The 19606-nt window shown below is 41.8% G+C and overlaps 1 protein-coding gene and 1 long non-coding RNA gene across 8 annotated transcripts in view; one reads left to right on the forward strand and one right to left on the reverse strand.

Annotated features, from left to right (window-relative positions):
* Positions 1–19606, forward strand: part of LOC111265234 (uncharacterized) — a 33980-nt gene that overhangs the window by 9483 nt on the left and 4891 nt on the right. For 2 of the 7 annotated variants that reach the window (XR_015312977.1, XR_015312978.1), the window contains exon 1: positions 9172–9327. The exons of 1 other annotated variant lie outside the window; for it this stretch is intronic. This is a non-coding gene — a long non-coding RNA (uncharacterized LOC111265234). Of the gene's footprint in view, positions 1–9171; positions 9328–9921; positions 10119–15011; positions 15943–19606 lie in introns of those variants that run through there. 4 more of the 7 variants (XR_002683340.2, XR_015312981.1, XR_015312980.1 and 1 more) reach the window with 3 other exon arrangements.
* Positions 339–7566, reverse strand: LOC111265233 (uncharacterized). The gene is made up of 3 exons (XM_022841731.2): positions 6096–7566; positions 3061–3259; positions 339–1300 (listed from the first exon to the last, which is right to left on the reverse strand). The coding sequence occupies exons 1-3, from the start codon at positions 6396–6398 to the stop codon at positions 1011–1013; spliced, it is 792 nt and encodes a 263-aa protein (XP_022697466.1). The 5' UTR covers positions 6399–7566; the 3' UTR covers positions 339–1010.

The following is a 19606-nucleotide window of genomic DNA, read 5'->3' on the forward strand; positions in this document are numbered from 1 at the left end:
TTGACGCATTGGTTCTGTCACCTAACAAAAAAGTAGTTACTTAACTCAGTTCACGATAAGCCTTTAACCCTCAAGTCTACTATACATAGTAAACAAATGATCATTTTGATGTCTGTATAGAAACGCGAAATGTTGACTTCTCTATATCACATGCAAAATCCGACATGGAGTAATGTCGAGCGCTGAAAATGACCAGTTCTCAGCGAGCGATGCCTCAGCCAACATAGTAAGACTACGATAGTTGTTTTAGTATAGCTGTTTTATGGAATAAGAAGCTTGACCGCCCATAAGACCGTGTACTATACGTTACCGTAGTTACAAATAAAGAAACGTCATAATTAATATTTGTTATTACTAACGTATTTATTGTCTTCTTTCACCCCTCGTCGATATATGTGCAAATAAGTCGTTCCTATTTACCTGCAGTCTACTACTTGTTGCAACGTTCAGCCGAAATTTAATTACAATTTCATGTTTTCTTTACAATGCTGTTTAATGATCCTTCGTCATCCCTCACTCTTATTAACCTCGTATCATAGACATGATGCACGGACGTTTCAACATAGCTGCAAATTTATTTGATGCCCCATTTATCTTTATGCTAGAGACCTTTTTGTCCCACACAATCGCATTTTTTTGCATATACATATATATTTGTTTGTAGCTACGCAAATTCAATATATATATATGTAGAAGCGTATGAAATATTGAACTGTGTATCATATATAGAGCAAGTCACAGAATGTTTACATCGCTTCATTCGTTGGTGAAGTAGCAAGAGACAAATCCAATGAACACTACAAGCCTAATAAAACTCTACTAGTATTCAATGAGATGCACCTTATATCTAATTAGAAGATAATTTCGTAAAGCAGTGTCTGATGATGATGATGATTCAACTAGAGTCTTATTTTATAGGTAATAGTTTTTTGACAGCGATAATTCTGACTAAATCCTGTGTTTTGTGGATGATACACTAACATTTTGTTTCTTCTTGCAAAGTTGAGTGTTTATCGCGCCGCAAAACGATTATAGCCCAAATTCGTCCGCTGGGCGTAAACTTCGAACGGGTCGTATGCCAAAGGTTGGCCATCCTTGTAATAAACGACCCGTCTACCATTATCGACGAAAGAAAGCCTTACCGAGGCTGCAGAGGGATGGGGTTTCTGATCATAATAGTCGAATTTGGATAGCTGGTTAGACAAAGGCCGATGGAATACAGAAGGTCGACCCACTTCACCAGCTAAACGAATCGGAACGTTGTAGCGGCTTTTGTTGACGACGTACTCATTGCGGTTTCCTGTGAATCATATTAACAAAAACGTTTTATTAATACGATCACGGCTTAACTATTGGTAGCAAAATGTATATATTATAAACATTTTCGCGATTAATAACAGCAATCAAACTTCCGTAGGCGCCAATACCAATGTTGGAAATTAATTCACATATTTTTGCTTCGTCTAGGTAGTAACAGAAAATGGTCATTCTAAAGGGACCTCATAAGATCTTTGTCAGTTTGTTATGGACCTCCTTTTTTAGGTTTCTACGCATAACACCGTGCTCAAAAGAATAATTATAATACTACAAATGGACAAAATGATGGAGCAAGGATTGACAAATAGATACAAAATTATACCGTAAAAGTCGACAATGCGAAGCGCATGCCGCGCCGTTATAACCTGTTATTTGTGGCTCGTTTAGATCTATTGAATAGAATTGGCCGCGATCTGTCTATAGGCAGGATTCTGGCATTACAATAGTCTTAATTTCTAGTGAGCGAGCGACGTCCATAATTCTGCTGGCGTTAAAGGACAAAAAGAGGCCATGAGTTTTCCAATGCGAAAACTCATGTATGAAGGCTGGAGACTTGGTGGCTTCCCCTGCCATCTTATGAATACGCACACATAGGATCTGATTAGAGAAATAAATCTGTACCTGATTCCCGGCTTGGCCATAAATTATATATTAGCTTAGCCACGACAACGTCGAAGGGAGGTTAGAATTGAGCCAAGTATCTACTTACGTGATAACAGTTTCAAGGTATAAACATAACTGAAGTTCTCTACAGGCATTGCAGCTTGGCCTATATATAGTTAGCTCATTAAATTGTAAAGATTGTAATCTTTAGCATGAAAAGACGTGTTTATAATTAAATCTATGCATGTACTTAATGTGTACACGTATAAACAAAATTACATTTATGAGACAGGTCAGAGTCGGCTTTAATTTTTACAATGGCATCACACACGAATACAGAGTTTTCTGAAAGAAGTCTTATAAAAATTTACAAAAAAAAAAAATAATTTATCTGTGATCATTTTCGGTTTGAGGAGGGCGGATAAGAGCGTTCAGCTACTGCAAGGGAAAAGTATCCTTCTATATTTTTAGGTGAGACCTGTCGGTCATTATTTCAAATCCTTTGAGACGTTAACCTATTTTTCTGGTACATCCGGCCAGTAGATACGGGCCTGCACTTATCTCCTGCCATACATCTGAAGTGGTCCTCACCAGGCAACAGGCCACAGATAATCTCTTGGCTTTTTTCAGTGGTTAGACGCTTTATCACGAACGACAGCTGTATTCACGTGCTTGACAGTTGGCTAAATACTATAGAGTTTTATATAGCTGTACTATATCCTGTTATTAAGCAACGTAGCGGGAAGCTGAGAGACCCGGAAACGACGAAACATAAGTGTACGGAGTAAACTCGAGGGATTTAGTATTGGCCATTTCATCAAACTTGGACCAAACATTAACATGATCCTACATTGTAGCTTTCATATTTTTTGTCTGTAATTTGGATTCGAAGCTTTTTTTATAAGTAGTTTACGTTCAGGTTCAAACCCGAATGAGCAGTTCGTGGCCAAATACGTCACCGCTATACCCGCGCGAGGACAGTCACGGAATCTCGTACCGCTACAGTGTATCATAGTCGAAGTTTATCATTAATAAAATGTCTTATAAATCGTCGGAAGACAAAGGGGTACAAAATAACAATAATAATAATATTCAGTAAAAATAATTATTTATCAAATTATTATGATTATGATGACAAACCATTAGGATACGCAATAAGAGCGTTGCGGTAATTCATAATTGGCTCAGAATCGGTCTCAGCGTTTGCGACCGGCGTAGCTGCGACAGCAGCAGAAAGTCTGCGGGAAATTACATCTTCTCCAGGTACTTTTAGAGCATCGCCAGAGCCAGGCAGTGGTCGAGGTCCCGCTCGGACAGGGTTTCCAGGCTCAACCTTGTTCTGTAACATGTAAATAACAGTAAAATCAAGTTGAGTAACCGAGCATGTTGTTGCCTAAAGGCACTACTTAGCCAGAGATAATTTTCACATATCACAACAGCTGTAGATATAATATATAGTCTTAGGACTACAAGGGAGAGTGTGAAGCTTATATATTCCCACAATTCGCTGTTATATTTGAGGGCATGTCTTGAATATTTTCTCAAGTCATGTAGTGTTTTCCAAGTTGGTCATTCTATAGGCTAGCAGATCGGAAAATGATTAGTTACTTAAGTCATTATTAAGGCAAGGGCCAAAAGGTGAGTTTCTGATTGTTTGAGTGAGCTGCCAGTTGGATTTGTTTGCCATAATTGCCTATGGGACTTCTCCTCTAGCTTCCGTGTATATTTTGAGGATTGTCTGGCCACAGCCCGCAATGGTTATACTATGGAGCTTGACAAATATGGACGTGTGAGAAATCTGCACAAAAGAAGCACTCTGTGTTTGATCTTACAATGACAAACAGAAGAGAGAAGAAAAACTGTTAGGTCCTAAGATTTAAAATCATTGCAGCGTGACATAAAAAAGTACAGAATTCCCAAATCTATTCTCTGGTGTAGATATTTTTTTCGACAAAATTCAATTAAGCTACCTCCATCCGGGCAGACTTTCCTTGGCAAACGGGTATTTCCTCAAATACGTCGTAGACAGCCAGCGAATACTTGACGAAATCACTTTGGAAAACAACTATTTTGTATTGTAAATGTCACCATACACAACAAACACACGTAAAGAGTCAGCCTATATCTAAAAAGGTCTCAAACACCCATTCCAAGGCGGCGGCGCCGAAGGTGGTGGTCGTCGTCGGGATCCGTTGATTGCACGTTGACGTCAGGGGCAAACAGCATTCAACTTCAGTATTCCATCTTTCGATGTTCAGATGTCAGATATGTTCTTTGTCTTGGTAACGATCAGCCGAACATTTTCTGAACCACTAAATGTAGTATTGCCGTTGATTAAAATTCGGCCATAATGAAGTAAGCGCTCTCAGCTGTTCCTTAAAGATGATCCTATGCCGAAAAGGAAACAAACATAGATGTACGTAAAACATGATCGAAATAGAGAACGCGAATTGAAGTCGCAATAAATTGGGCCCGGATACGTTTGAATGCCACACTTTGCTTCGATGCTTCCTCTGGCTGGTTTTAACCATCGAGTGTAAAGGCGCGATAGCAGGATGTACAATGATGTAGGACAATCGCGTGCCCGCACGCGAGCACCTCGCGACGGCTCAGAGCGGAGAGCCGCATCTTTCACTTTATAAACAGAATAGCTCTTGAGTCGGAGATTCAGTGTTCCCGATTGTTTCAAACACAGATCAATTGAAATTATTGTTGTTATTGTACAATTTCAACGATTCACTTAATAGAATAGAGCTTGTTAATGCTGTCGAGCTCAACACACAACTGCCTAGGCCAACTCTGTGTTTTCGGTTTTCTCCGCTTATTTTTTTTTATTATGCTGGTAAATAGTGTAGATAGGAACGCCCATAAGTTGATGTCACCTATGGCGTTCTCTACAATGATAAATCATTCGTGTAATGCAAAATCGAAGAGTTCTTTATAGATCCATACCCTTTAAGGAGATGAATCTACGAGGGAAAAAGTAGTTCTTAGTTATCTCACGATACAGGAAAGTTCTTTTTGATAAATCGTCCAACGATATAATTCAGTCACATCTGTCAAATGAAGTAGCACAAGCTAAAGGTTATTCGGGAATATGAAGATGTAATTTAGAACGAGAGTAAATCTTGACGGGAAACATTACAGTTATTTCCAAAATTTCAATAACAATCAGTTTAAGTATATGGATAGGCTCTAGCGCACGTTCAGGAGTAGACCTTCCGGCCCTACATTAACTATTCCCCAACAGAAAAACAATAACTTAAGAAGTCATAAAGGCAGCTGTTCGGTTACAGAATTCACTCACGGTTAGATGATTCTTAACCGAAGATATTGACTTTCTATTTTAATGGGCTAGGCCTTGAGTTACATAAAAAATTGAAGGTTTCAAGTTTTGATTGGTACTTGGAATAAACCTGTCCTTATGCTAGGGATCATTTTAAACCTTCGGATCCCGTTTCTCAACTGCGAAGAAAAAAACAAGTACAAGGCCAGTTTTCAACAACAATGTAGGCACGACACAGTCCGTAGGTCCACACACGTGTAGAGACCTAGTTTTCTAGGGTGCTTCAAAAACTTATTCGCTGCTACCATGGTGATGTGCTATGTCTTACGTGAGTAAGGTAACGTTCACTTAGTTTATGACAGAAGTGCATTACATCCGTAACTACGAATGTTTCTTCTTAAAACTGACAGGGAACGTATGGCTAGCCCAGTTGCCAGATCATTCGGTAGGCAAATCGCCCTTAATTGGGCCTTGTTAGATTTAGTAAATTCGGCTTATGTTAACTAGTTGCAATGTTTTCGTTATGTCTGTTGACTAGAACGTTTCGAACAATAAATTAATTTGTCACTGTTTCTTATGTTACATTATTAAAACAGCTTTAAGAAAATTCCAATACTTTACACGTTTCCCTCTATCCTAAGGCGCAGGGAAATTTCGAGCAATGTTAACTAGAAAAATTGTCACGTAAATTTAGCTTAATCGCTTAGGATCGTCTATAACATGGTTTTATCATTGATACCGTTTAAAAAAGCCCTCCCGTCTTACGGACCCTACTCAGCTTCCCAATAACCCGATTCACAGTGGGACTAATATGGTTTTGTAGTACGCAGCTAGCGAAATCTTTGTGGATCTATTGTATATTTTGGAGTATATTCACGTTCATGTTCACCTGCAAAATCCTGTATCCATCTCTGCCAGCCCTGTAGTGTGTGATACGCAGGTCTCCGTTAGGGTCGGTGTAACCGAATCTTCCACGCACCTCACCATCTTCATCTCGCCACTGCTGATGGAACGAGTGAGCTCCGAACAGTCCCGTATCGTAGCCAAAGTTGTACGCTCCACTCTTCGTTGACAGACTTTGATACTGGAGCTGGTCGTGAGTATAATCGATCGACTGTATTCCACAGAACATCGAGGCAGCTATTACGAGTGCCATTGCAGACAATGGAGATCGTTTACTGCCGTAGACCATTTTGATATCGACGGTAGTAACTAGGTTTTCACTAGCGATTTAGATGCACAGATAGTTCAATTATTATTATTATTATTATCTAGCAAAATTATTGGCCTCTAGTGTTTGTACATGATTTACTTCCGACGTCTGATACGCTCAGTGGTCCATAAGCGTAAATTTTCAATGAAAAACTTCGTAGAAATCACTTCGGCAGTGAAGAGAGATTTTCTGTTGCTTTACTTTTTCTAGTGGATGCACTGAAATCAAACGGCCTACTGTTGCCTGCTGGCTACGTGCAATAGCACGGACGATGTCGCACAATTCAAAGTCTACAATTTTCAATCGGTGCTGTTTTTATATCTCTGGCAATCGCGAAATGATGCTTTGTACGATCGTGTGTAGGCTGTCACGCTGTTTCCGCGGTAGATGTCTGTTAGTGGCATGAACCGTCGTACATCGCTGGAACAACCCCGCAAAGGAAAGGGAAGACAAAGCACGACGCGGATGCATCTCCGTCATAGTAAAGATTACAGTGACATTGCCCGCGAGATATTCGTAACATCGTTGGGATTTATTTGAGTACCATATTCCCCGCCAACATGGGCCTTACTGGCGCGCTGAATACGAATTTGATCAAAAAATAGAATTGTAAGCTACCACATTGCCTTTACGGTCTTCGTTAACAAAGTGTTATATTATTAAACTCGACTTTACGTTGTTATGTAATTTTAGCACTGCCAGTCGTCAGAGAAGCAATGTCATCACGTAATGCTGTTTGTTATACGCGTACCGGCCATTTCACTTTTATCGCTCTATTCTGTAGCAGTCCAAGTGAGCTCTGCCGTTGGTTGAACAGAACCAATGATAATGGCGGTAGTAATCAAATAGCCCCAGTGAAAGTGGCCAAGCGAGTGGGAAGCGACCAAGTTTCTGACTGCTGGATGTTCGTAGGGGCCGACCAGACTGCCACCAGTCGCTAGGAAGAAACGAAGAACATCGACAACGTACAGATAGAGACAAATCAGTGGATCGATCATATACGCAAGACGCACACACAGAAATACACTAACTACATACAGACTGAACGATCCGACTCAATGAGGGACAAAACAATGAGGGACGCGGGCTATCGTCTGAGATTTGACGCCACCGACGATGACGACAACGGCCAAAGCAGGTGTAGTAGTTGAGTGACATCTACTTAGTCTTTCATTGGCGCGGCTATGGTTTGCATATGGCCACCGAACATCGAAGGACAGTACGAAATAAACTATAACAGATTGTCGGTGTTTTCGGTGGCAGTCACTAGTTAACCATCTATCGTGATGCGAATGGTCGATAAACATTTCTCAATGAATTACATTTGTTTATCAGCAATAAACGTTTTTCATAGGGCCTCTCGTTTCCTAGGCGATTGTTTGTTTACTATTATGCAGTGCACTTAACAGAGAGTTTGTAGCGCCACTGAAAAATATGATCTTTTTTAAAGGATATTTGAGCCATGTTACAATGTAAATTTGGCAAAGTATTTAGGCCAATCGGCAACAGTTAGCACTCAAAGACTGTTGGTCGTCGGCGAGTTTCGGCCAGTCCAATAATCCGCAGCCTTAGTTATTTCTATGATTTTAAAAATGTCAACTTCTATCGGTCTCTAAGTGTCACTGGTAGATTGGAAGAGAAGTCGAATACTTCGAAAAGTCGCGCACACAGACTGCATGTGCCGCATAGACACATATGCGTTGTGTACCTGTGTTTCGAAATTATTCTAAGCGTTCCATTTAATTTAACAGCTATTTTAGTCACCTATTATTGACGTTGGCCGATCACTTACTGATACTTGGTTAGATTAGCAGCGAATGTTGGCCAAGAAAATGTTCAACCTGGTACAGCTTTCAGTAAGGCCATTTGTCGTAAGCCTTTGCGCTGAGGCAACTCTTATACGACAACAACTATATACAATATAAGTTTTGTTTTCTTTGCCTAATTGATCCATTCTCATTTCAGCCGCTTCCGCTTAGCGTTCGTCGCCCTCATACGGCAAAAACCTGAAACCAAATGATGTGCTTCAGTCAGCAGATATATAGTACCGACTACGGAAAACGTTTAGCCGAGGCGAATACTCTCGAACCATTAGTGAGCAATGGGATTCCTGTCACACAGTTTCTTTTTCGTTCATTGACAGAACATGGCAGACAGAAGAACATGGCTCAATGCGTTACAGTCAGTTACCACAAGACAAGACCATACAATTTCTAGATGGAGACAAACGTGCTACTCGTGAATGAAAGCAAGAGCGACAATATGATTCCGATTAACTGCAATCAGACACTGGTTGGCCCTGCGTTTTTTTTTGTTTACCAAAAAAAAAAACGTGTAATTTGCACTTCGGCAGATTTACGGTAATACTCTCCATTGAAATCGTGATGATCGGCAAGACTGCTTTCTGTCCTACTAGTTAAAACAAATACTGCGTACATTTAGCCAAAGACTACTGCGTGGAGCATGTATCTATGTGCATGTATTCGGTATACTGGAAGTGCAACTTGCATTAGTAATATTAAGTTAGGAATACCTTGAGGATTGATTTCAGGCAAACTTCGTATACGTGCATCGTGCCGAATTGAGGTAGCGTATATTCGAGTAACACGCGTGGAAATAACGAGCACGCGCGCTACTATAATTTCGCGCATAAATCGTCCAGAATATATCTTGTTCATGTACAAAAAATTAGCCATCGGGTTCCAAGCAGATCTGATTAATGCATCACCGAATGAACCAGAATAATTCATGACGATAGACGTTTATGGGAGAGGACTAGGTCGTTAAAATTCTGCTGTAAGCTTTTTTGCGATGACATCAGAGGACGTCAGACGTGATCGCTAAGAAGCACCCCCATCCGTCGCTCAAACTCGAGAGATGGAATGCGACCAACGTCAACAGGCAGAAAGTATGTTCCTTCGTTTGCATGCATCATCTGCCCTTGCTATTTTCCTTTACTTGTTAGTATTCTTTTCAATAGAATGCCTTCCTTTATGACATATACGCTGTGCATATTACCAAATATAGTGTTCGATGAGAGGTACATAAGCATGCGGCAGTATAAGCAAATATCTGTTGACGCTTATGAATTGGCGTCGAACATAAAGATGTTGTTGTAAGTAAACAGTGTGATGATGGCTCAGTGATGACGAAAGTACGATATGCCTCGCTACTACTTTCTCGGATGCTCACGATGCCTCTGATATAAAGCGTAAACAACCATTAAGCACTCCACTGTAGAAACAGTGGGAACGGTATCGGTAGTCCGGCGTGACAGCGGTCGCTGGGGGCACTGCAGGGACAGCGGCAAGGTTTCCGAACGAGATAATCATTCATTATTAGATCCATTTGTCTATCTGAATGGCCTCTATCACTGCGCGAGTCAGTTTAGTTTGCGCATCACGATGTATGCGGGTGTGCACATTGTTTGCCTGCGTGTGGGGGGGGGGATAGGGGTACTGGCACAATCGCTAGTAGCGCTTGGCAAACGACTGTGATACAATGTTTGCTAAGGGAAAACCAATATCGTTGCTGCTACACTGAATGACATTGTCTGCTTAGACTTGCTCACGTATGGGGCACAGCTGACGCTTCCTTCCCTTCGTATGGGCGCCTATCAGGATCTGTACTTGTTTAATCTACAATAGGACATTGGACGACTGAGTAGCTCCAACTACAGATTCGGACAGTTGAGAGAAGGTAAGGTTTATGGAAAACGACCTTTTTGCAGAACGCCTATCAACTCCTAATCTGTATATTCATTGCTATAAATTAGTGTGAGGCTAGATCATGGACAAAAGAGAAGAATGCTGGATTGAGTGTAAGAGGAGAGCGAAAACAACAGGTTGTGGCTGCTTGTCTTTGAGGTAACGATACTTACATCAAAAAGGCAATTGTACAAGAATGAACATACAAAAAAAGGTAACAAATTTTTTTACGGAAACTAGGGGGAACGAAATGAAACCATATGAAAAGATAATACAGTTTAAACGCATGGACAAAGGACTGAAGGGTGAAAAAAATAGATCATTAAAAGTACGAATGGTGGCCTCTTGTTCTAGCAGGAAATATAAATTCTGTATATACACACAAAGTGCACACACAATCATGTAGAAATACTGAAATAAAGTTAACTTGACGTACTTTACATTAACATAAGCTAAGTGATCTAAGGACCGTTAGTTTTCTACTCAATGTATAGCAATTCGTCCCCTTTGGGCGCGCTCGACAGCTTTTCGATTAGCCTGTGCATTGCTGTAACTTGTCAAAGGAGGCGCTACATTCGTTTTCAACATAATGAAACCTATTGATCGAACAACAAGTGTTAAAACGAGTTTTTTTGTCAACGAAGTGTACAGACGCCAACGGAGTACCGCCAAAGAGTACTATGGCCCAAAGCATAAGCAGGCGCTGCGATACTTTCCAACAATAAATGGCGCCGCGAGAAAGGAATTTCTCTCTGGAAAAAACCAATTGAAATTTTGTTCCTCTCCGTTTGCGATGAGTCGTGAGAGTGTTTATGTGTCGGTCTAGTCGGATGATAATTTCACTGCATAAACGCCGAAGACTGTGTCTTCCCAAAGTATACAGGTAAAATTCGGTAAGGCAAGCATGAATCTTTAAGAAAAGCGTGTTTGCTTTTTACGAGGTCGATTTAACTGGAAATAGAAGCAACAAAACGAACGTTCCTTGCCAAAAATATATTATCGGCTTATATCGATTTACCGCCTTTCACTGGATAAGAGTCACTGGAGGTGATGTATGCGTCCCATAGGTTTACACGATATGCTCAATTGCTTCGTGAAAATCAACTCATAAGCGGTAACAAACTGGGAAACGTTAAGAAATTACCATTCTGCCTGCCGCGCCATGAACAACAAGGCCACCACATGCCGTACTCGCTAGCGGCAGACGCTGATCTGTTTACGCTCTAGCCGGATTTTTTCTGGCATTGTTTGCATCGCTCCGCGTCATCAGGTTTTTGAAGCACTTCCCTGATGGACGAACTCATCCTTTACATACTTCGAATACGACTGGCTTGTTTTTTGCTTAAATATCATAGCTACCACACGAACAACTACTGTCACCATCGCTTATATCGAACTGTGGAAAAAATACGTCGAAAATCGTGTTTTGTTTTGTTAAGTAACGAATGCATAGACCTGCACAGTTCTGGCAAATTTTCAATAGGACAAAACGAGAGCCTTTCTACCGTTTCATCTTCGATTAATACAGTGGTTGGCATTACACATTGTAGCTTTTAGCAGGTCCAGACGCCACATGTACATATGATACAGGCAAAGTCGCAAAACGGCATCATATGGTACAGCGCCTCCCCTTTGAGGCAGCTCGTAACCTTCTATTACCGTACGTGCACATGGTTAGTGCTGTTCAGAAAAATACTGATGCACATTAGCTGAACTGAGAAACCCACCGAAGCCCAAAACTGGGGGCCAATCTACGCATAGCTGTAACCTCACAGCCTTTTGTATTTATTGTTTTTTTTTTTCGGAGTTTTTTCGATCCAACAGTTCTGAACACAGCGTGGCCCAGCAATGTCACTCAGACTACATTTGCCGATTGCACGGCTGGATCTGACAAACTAAGATCATTGTATCTGCCTTTTTCTCCATTGAGGGAGCAACGCGGCTTAATGACATTTATATGTCCTAGGTGGACACCGAGCGTTTTAAAGCTTGTCATGTTTATAAGCGTTGCTGACACTGATCACAGATGAACAGGGATGAGCGGTCAGTTTTGATCAAAAATGCGCCTAGTATCTAAACATGTCACTATTGAAATGTTAACTGATTCCACGCATAAGTCTAGCATTGGCCATTGTCTAATACATCCATAAGCAACGGGTAGCTACTTAATGGTGATAGATGCTATAAATCTTTGTTGGAAGTTCGATGTTGTGCCGCCATTTAGATCAGTGACAGTTTGTCACTTGCCGAAGGGCAACCATTGCGCGTAGATTGTTAGATCTGTATATAAGTATATTGTATAGTCCTACGTATACTAAAAGCATCCGTTCCTCGAAGTCCGATGGCTCACAGTGTTAGTACGACTCAGAGACGCTTGGCTGTGGTCGAGCTTCATGGCTATGGTCTCTAATGCGTGCTATATATAAGTCGCAGAACAATGGTTGGCGGCACTTGTGTGTTTTCAAATCCGCCGCCGAACGGCAGCGCTAACTCGCATCTGCGTAGTAGTAGACCAGCATGTTCGGGCTATTACCATCGAATGTCGTGTGCTTGATTCTATTACCATATGTTCGTCCTAAGTTCAACGTTACCGTAATAGGATTAACCTTAAATCATTGTTGTTTTGCTCTTTCTTTATCGTCGTATCACACTCGTTCTGTGGGATGTCGGCGCGACAGCCTAAACTTGACCCGATATAGTCATGTAAATGATCTGGCTGAATTTGTTTATGTACCACTAAATATTGTTAATTGTTAGTTACATATACGATACGCGATTAACGCCGTTCTGTCATACGGTCCATTTTAGAATCTATAATAGGCCGGCTGCAATCGAACGGTAGGGTTTGTTTGCAGAGAAAGTTTTCAAATCCATTACATCATGTATGGACCACTGTTTGTTTGAATTCGTCTAATATCTGGCTGAATAACAGGCAGATCCGTTGAACACTCAGCGAAACAGCACAAGAAAAGTACCAAGGCCGAAGTTAGTCGTCATAGAATATAGATATTCCGCCCCTTCATAGCTATGACCCTATAGACATTTTATTTATACATGAAATTATTGCAATGCGAATAAGTCCTAGTCGGCAACGAGCGCAGGCGATAATAACTCCATTGTCCTCGAATACACAAGGTAAGGACGCTAGCCATAGCTATCCGTATCGCAACGCCTTTACCGACATGTTGTACCATAGAAACGATACGTACGATGGTCGAGAGTTTGTGCCACTTCTTTCCTGTCCTATTCTCCACAAGGAATGCTGAGTGGGCCAAGATTCACCTATTTTACGAAGGCGCCCACCAACAGATCACTTTGAATTGTCAACTTTCAGCCAAAATAGCTTGTAGTTCAACTAGGGTTTAGAATAGAATTATTCAACTGTGAATTAAGTATACCTGTGAGTCTAGCGTTGGCTGTGGGGTAATGAGTGAGCCTGCGTTCACAAACGGCATGCAGAAGGCTGCGCTTAGAGTATAGGTTTAATTTGAGAATTACGTCTAGATTATAGCCAAATTGATATAGCGCTGTTTAATGTTCTATACGGTCCTATTCCTGAGTTCGAGTGCTGACGTGCGCCACGCGGATTAAGCTACATTAAACGTGGTGAAGTACATCAAAAGTAGACCTGGAACGGATCGAAGAGCTATTTTCCACATGGATTTTTGGGGCGACATTCTGAGCATTTCATCTGCGCTGAGTCTTGTCCCTTAGATGCCGCGCGTCATTCAAATATCAATCGGTCAAAATATACATGACGCCGTTATTCTATTGCTACCTGTAGGTAAGCTACAACAGCCGACGTGTAACAGTCCTCGAGTTCGTTGAATGTTGCACGCTCGTGGATATGAGATCTATTTATCGGCAGTCTCATTCAGAGGGGCTCATCAGGTGATGGCATGTTGAGCGTCTCTTCTTTAGAAACTTATCTTACACTTTCTACTGCCTATTCTTGAATATCGTAGAACCCAATTTGCCGTCAGCATTCGTTATAGGGTTCGCAATCTCGATCTTTCAGCAGCGAAATGGCCGCAACGTGCGTCAAATACTTCATTTGACTCCTACTGCATATTATTTATGGTACACACGGAAGGCGTATAAGGGCTGGCTAGGAAACAATTTTAGGCATCCATCCCACCGCAGCATACTTCGTGGTCAGACCTTTAGACTAAAGGGCCGAATGTCTGCACACACTGATGCAGTCCGTCACTGTGTAGAAAATAAACTCTGCTAACTGTTGAACTGATCTTCTGAGGCCATTGAGGCTTCTCAACGTTTGGGTGCGTTTTGATACAGACTTTCATACAGAGTCGAAATGAGTCACCTACGCCTCAATTTTACAATAATAGCTAAGCAATAATGGTATCTTAGTTTACTGCAAGCAATCCTAGTGCCGAAATCAAGCCAGAAAAAAGTTAGGTCGAAACAAAAAAGGGAAAAATTAAAGCCGAATAGTCGGGATACGATTTTCGCTCCTTCAATTCTGGCTATCTCTCATAGCTATTCAATTCCTTTTTCACTCGTTCTAATTTTACTGACCGACAGATTAACATCCGTCAGTGAGATTACGTGAGAACAGTAAACGTTTAAATCTGGCTGGTCATTCTTGTCTGTGCCGTAACCTTGCGGTACAGAAGCCGAGGGACGTGTCCTATCGGACGTTCAAGCCACGGCATGCTTTGCCTCTTATAACAGCCACCGGTTAAAGGGCAAATAGGCTATGATGAGCTGCTGGTTTCCGAACAAAGTTTCACATTTGCCGGGGGCAGGAAGTGATCCGAGTATATGCTGAATCCTTACATTAAGCTGGGGTCCACTTCTGTGTAAGCAGACCGTAAGCGCTAATCGATTTCGTAACAAAATAGTGTGCCTGATATCAATGCTCAGAGTTGAGGCTCGAGTAGTCTACCCTTCTCAGCTTGCCAACCGACAAGCCTTTTTCCTCTTTCGAGATTCGAACGTAAAGAAAATGCGGCTCCACATAGAGACACATGATATTCGATGTTTGATTCAATCATTTGCCGGCTTCTCGTCGATCCAGCGGTCGGCGTCGGTGTACGTCGCAATGGAGGCACCCGCCAATGTGAATGCTCGATGTCCACATCATTTAAACTTCCGTTCTCGAAAACTGGCACCTGGTCTCTTCCTCATATGTGTGCACATAAGGGAGTCAACTATGGTTTATCGACAGGTGATCAGTTGTTGGATATTTCACCAATGAAATTATCCACCACTCGCGAGAAACGATTGCATTGTACATAAAACGTAATGGGTATCCGCAGGCATGCTTGCGTCGAAACGCTGTGGCATCTTTTAACAATGATACGGATTCCGTTATCAAGGAAAACTATCAAAAAGAGCCTTGTCGTAATGGCTATGATTGGTGCTGCGTCTAACTACGTCTTCTGGATGTGTAGTATTCGGTCGGAGGCCCCTGTCTGCGACAGCCTCTGGCTATGTTTGGCCGGTGTTAAACCCCCACAGCTAACAGAGATAGATTCTACAATTACCCATCACGTGCCGACGAATGATTCCCAATCGTAGGCCCAAATAATGACGAACATTCACTTAACAAAAAAGACGAAGAATAAAAAATAGTACAAATCGCAGAAAAGTGTGCCGTCGAACATAGATTAACCTCATATAGGCTTGCTTAATTAACATCGCATCAGTTGCCAAGCGTTAGCAAGCGAACGCCTGTGTCCGGCCTGCCAGGTAAAAGCTGAAAAAGATATCCCGCAACAGTGTCCGTCCGGTGACACGGCCGGCGGCTAACCACAGTTGCTGTAAGGTTCAGCAAAATTGTATTTAGGAAGGTAAGTCCACTTCCTTGAATCTGTTAAATTGCTTAAAACTGGTATTAGGAAGTGATTTTATTTCTACATCGTCAAATAATATCGATTGGCTTTCAGCCGTGACAATCAAAATCGTTTATACTGGTTAGTTAGACGCTATCATGAGATATGCAGTGGGGCCTATGCCGTCCAAGAATTCTGGTCCCAGCAGCAGGATATTCACCTTTCTGCGGTACATTGTTGTATTTTGATTTAAGTAGAAGTTATCCTAGGGAACATTTTTCTACTGCGTCTCCAAGTGTACAGCCGTACGCGTTCCACATCAGCTAACTTGTACGTATTGTCCGAGATCGATTCGCTTTTTCGGGGTGTCGAAGCAATTTAGCCTGTACATAGCGATAACCAACATATAGGAACAGACAATGGAAACAATGACCGCATGTCGCGTCGACATACCCCTCAAAGTAGTCAAAAATTTCCATATTTTTAGCAAAAGCGTATATCGTTTGAGGAGTCTTGAGTTTAGAACCCAATCTGTCGGCGAGCCGGGTTATTTTTCATGACTCGCTCGAAGGCGGAACGGATAGCATTCGAACGGTATTTCTATAGCCTGCTACAAGGCTTCTACCAATTACCTTTGCCTCTGTCTAAGTTCGGAACGAGCGTTTTTACGACAAGAGCTATTGAATCTTGTGTGAAACGAGCAAAAAATTCGCTAGTTCACGTTGGCAAACGTACCAGCCTGTGTGGTATAGCTGTTAGTTCATATCATTTTCTAGAACCTTCTAGTGGACACTTGTCATGAAGACGATACAAATACGTCCATCGAACACGCATATTACTGAAAGGTTATGGTTGTGCACTGTATTCTGTATTTTACATACGTCGTCTATCCGACTGCACGTGCATGTAGACGTTCCAGTAGAACATACGTCAACGTCGCAGAGGCCATTGACAGCTGAAGATAAGCTTGCCGAGCTCGAATAATCGAGTCATTTATGTAGACAATGATACCAATGAAAAAGGTAATTTCTGTAAACTGTGCCATCAAAAAATCACCGCAGCACGTGTATGAGCCGTTTCCCCTGATCGAACTCGCACTTACTTCAGAAGCTTGCAGCTCTTCCGAGATCCGTTTATATATTGAGATGGGCTATTAACTAGTTAAATGACAGTGCCTATGTATTACAGACCAAATAGTGTAAATAAACATCAAGCAAAGCCAATTTGATCGCATAAGGTCATTCGTACGGGTGCAGTAATAACGATCGGTTGTTGTTTGTCGGAAAATCTTAATATAGGGAGGGGGGGGGGGGGGGAAGACCGGGGTTAAAATATAGCTGTCATGCTTGCGACTCGTACGCTTGCCATGACCTGGGCACACATCTTGCAAACATAATAGCACGCTAACCCATCATAGGAAATCGAATGATTTTTGGCGGTCTCCAAAGAACTGTTAAAGCTGCTGCCTCCAACTCCAATAGTGCGTGTCCCGTATGTTTAGCGAAGCCCGCTACGAAATTCGCTAATAGTTCAATTTGGAAGATTTGGCCATCTCAGCATGTATGGTATTAATTGTTGTAAATCTACCTAAGAAATGCAGCGTTGTTGGTCTCCATGTTTTAAGGCGAGCTTCCAACCTGGCTAAGCTTCTCTTGAATCATGCACCTTCAAGCTGGACTTTGTATTCCCATTGTTAGCGAGTGCAGGTTGTTCTACACGTTTGGGTCCTGCTGTTAAACCTAAACCACGCGGCCGCCATTGTAAAGTAAACGTTATGACGTGAGGAAGAAAAGGGACGTTCAGTCTTCATAGGATGCTTCGTTTCACGTATAGATGTTGCTAGATAGTCGCAAGTGGGTTAAATTTCCCGGCGCAATATTTCCTCTTTATCATGAACGCAACAGTCGTATGTTACGTGCAATACACACACGACACGTGTATTCCAGCCAGTTTGTTTCTCCTTCCAAGTGCATGCAGAAAGTATATTTGTTGACTGAAGCTTTCAAATCGATTTTCCAAGCGAATTTTATCATTCACACCCTTGCGCTCCTGTGAGATTTGTCTCTACGATCATGGGAACGTCAAATGTTTTTGACTGTCAACAAATAGCAAGACGTATCATTGTTAAGTAGACACTGCGGTTAGAACGCGAAAGGACACTAACGTATCAACAGTCTTGTAACTTACGTAAATATCGAGTGAACGCTGGAAATCGCCACCGGATTGTCGGAATGACGACGAATGATTGCAGTGGGTCATCCCATGGTCAGGCTGTTTGACTCAACCTCTGGCAAGTCACAACGCTTTTGGCAAGCTCCACTAATAGCTGCTCAGCCGTCCACCATGCGTCGTATAACAATCTCGACACGGGTAGGTGGCACTGCTTCATTTCGGTCTGACCAAAAAAGTTTGCGGGAATACTCACGGCAACAATCGGTTCCGTTTTTAAATTTCTGAATATATCAGAATTGTATCAGAAGGTTAACAACTGCTGAGAGGCGATCTCTTGCGGCTGCCATTTGTTGGAGATTAAAGGGAAACAAATCGTTGCTGAATGTTTGCAAAGTTCTAATGAATAAAGGAGCGCACAATGTCGGCAAGAATAAAATAGAAAAAGCGTCGATAGATTTCTCTTGCTATTATATGGACGCAACGATACCACTGTGGAACGCTACATAGGAAATGATGAAAAACACGGACAAATAGACAGTGGACACAACATGTTCTTCAAGCTCCGGTTGATTTCGTGTGCCCGTAATGTTCCATAGACCCAGGTGACATTTTAATAACGGTCGTCAATATTAACGATAAATTAACAGCAACAGTGTATATATATCTATATGCACTTATACTTAGATATACGGTACTATATAACGTCCAGTACAGATCCTGTCTCACACATTGCAATCCTAGTAACGTTTGAGTATGGTACTGGTGCCTATAATGCAATACATCATGGAGATGTGTCCGTAAGGCAACAGTAATGCGACCATGACGAAAGGGAGAAACAGGCAGATCTTTAGTCTTTCTGCCAGTGCAGTTGGTATTGTTTAAGGAACAGCGTGAACTATACCGCGTTATCGTTGTTAAAAAATCAATGATGGCTGTATTTGTTCGCTATCCGTCACTGCGTGAATCAACCTATAACGATTTCTGGACTAGGCGATCTTTGTTGGGGCCGAAAAATCGAGAACTTTCCGTACATCCGTGTACATTAAAGGTTGTACTCTAATGTTCTAACACAGCTAGTAATCAACGCTCTGCAACAGACAGACGTTGTTGTCTGGGCGAAGCGTTGTGGCCAAACAGGTCACGAATAGATTTAAGAGTACCTGTTTCAACAAACTGCTGTTTTCAACAAAATAACGACGAAAATGGTAGATGTAAATAACCAAGAGATGAATTTGGTTTCAGTAAATCGTATCACAGGTGGTTGGTCTTTCGGTTAGGTAGGTCCGTTAGGTAGACGGTTAGTGCTGATCAAGCGACTGCTCAAATTTTTATCAAAATATGATGACAGGTTCCGGTGGAAAGACACTTGAAGCTGAACGATCGATCGATCGAACAATTGAGGATATTTTTGGTGTCCTGTACTATAGAAAACGTTGAAGTGTATATTATAGCGCGGAGCGGACGCGTCTGAACCCCTGGGTGAACCGTTTGGCCTAGCAAACATGCGTTT

The sequence above is a fragment of the Varroa jacobsoni genome, unplaced genomic scaffold, assembly GCF_002532875.2.
Source record: "Varroa jacobsoni isolate VJ856 unplaced genomic scaffold, vjacob_1.0 scaffold_945, whole genome shotgun sequence".
NCBI lineage: Eukaryota > Metazoa > Arthropoda > Arachnida > Mesostigmata > Varroidae > Varroa > Varroa jacobsoni.

Coding starts and splice junctions, on each gene's coding strand:
- LOC111265233 (XM_022841731.2), bottom strand. CDS start 6,398: ATGGTCTACGGCAGTAAACGATCTCCATTGTCTGCAATGGCACTCGTA. Junction 3,260..6,095: donor ATGGATACAGGATTTTGCAG/GTGAACATGAAC, acceptor TACATGTTACAG/AACAAGGTTGAGCCTGGAAA. Junction 1,301..3,060: donor TCTTATTGCGTATCCTAATG/GTTTGTCATCAT, acceptor TATGATTCACAG/GAAACCGCAATGAGTACGTC.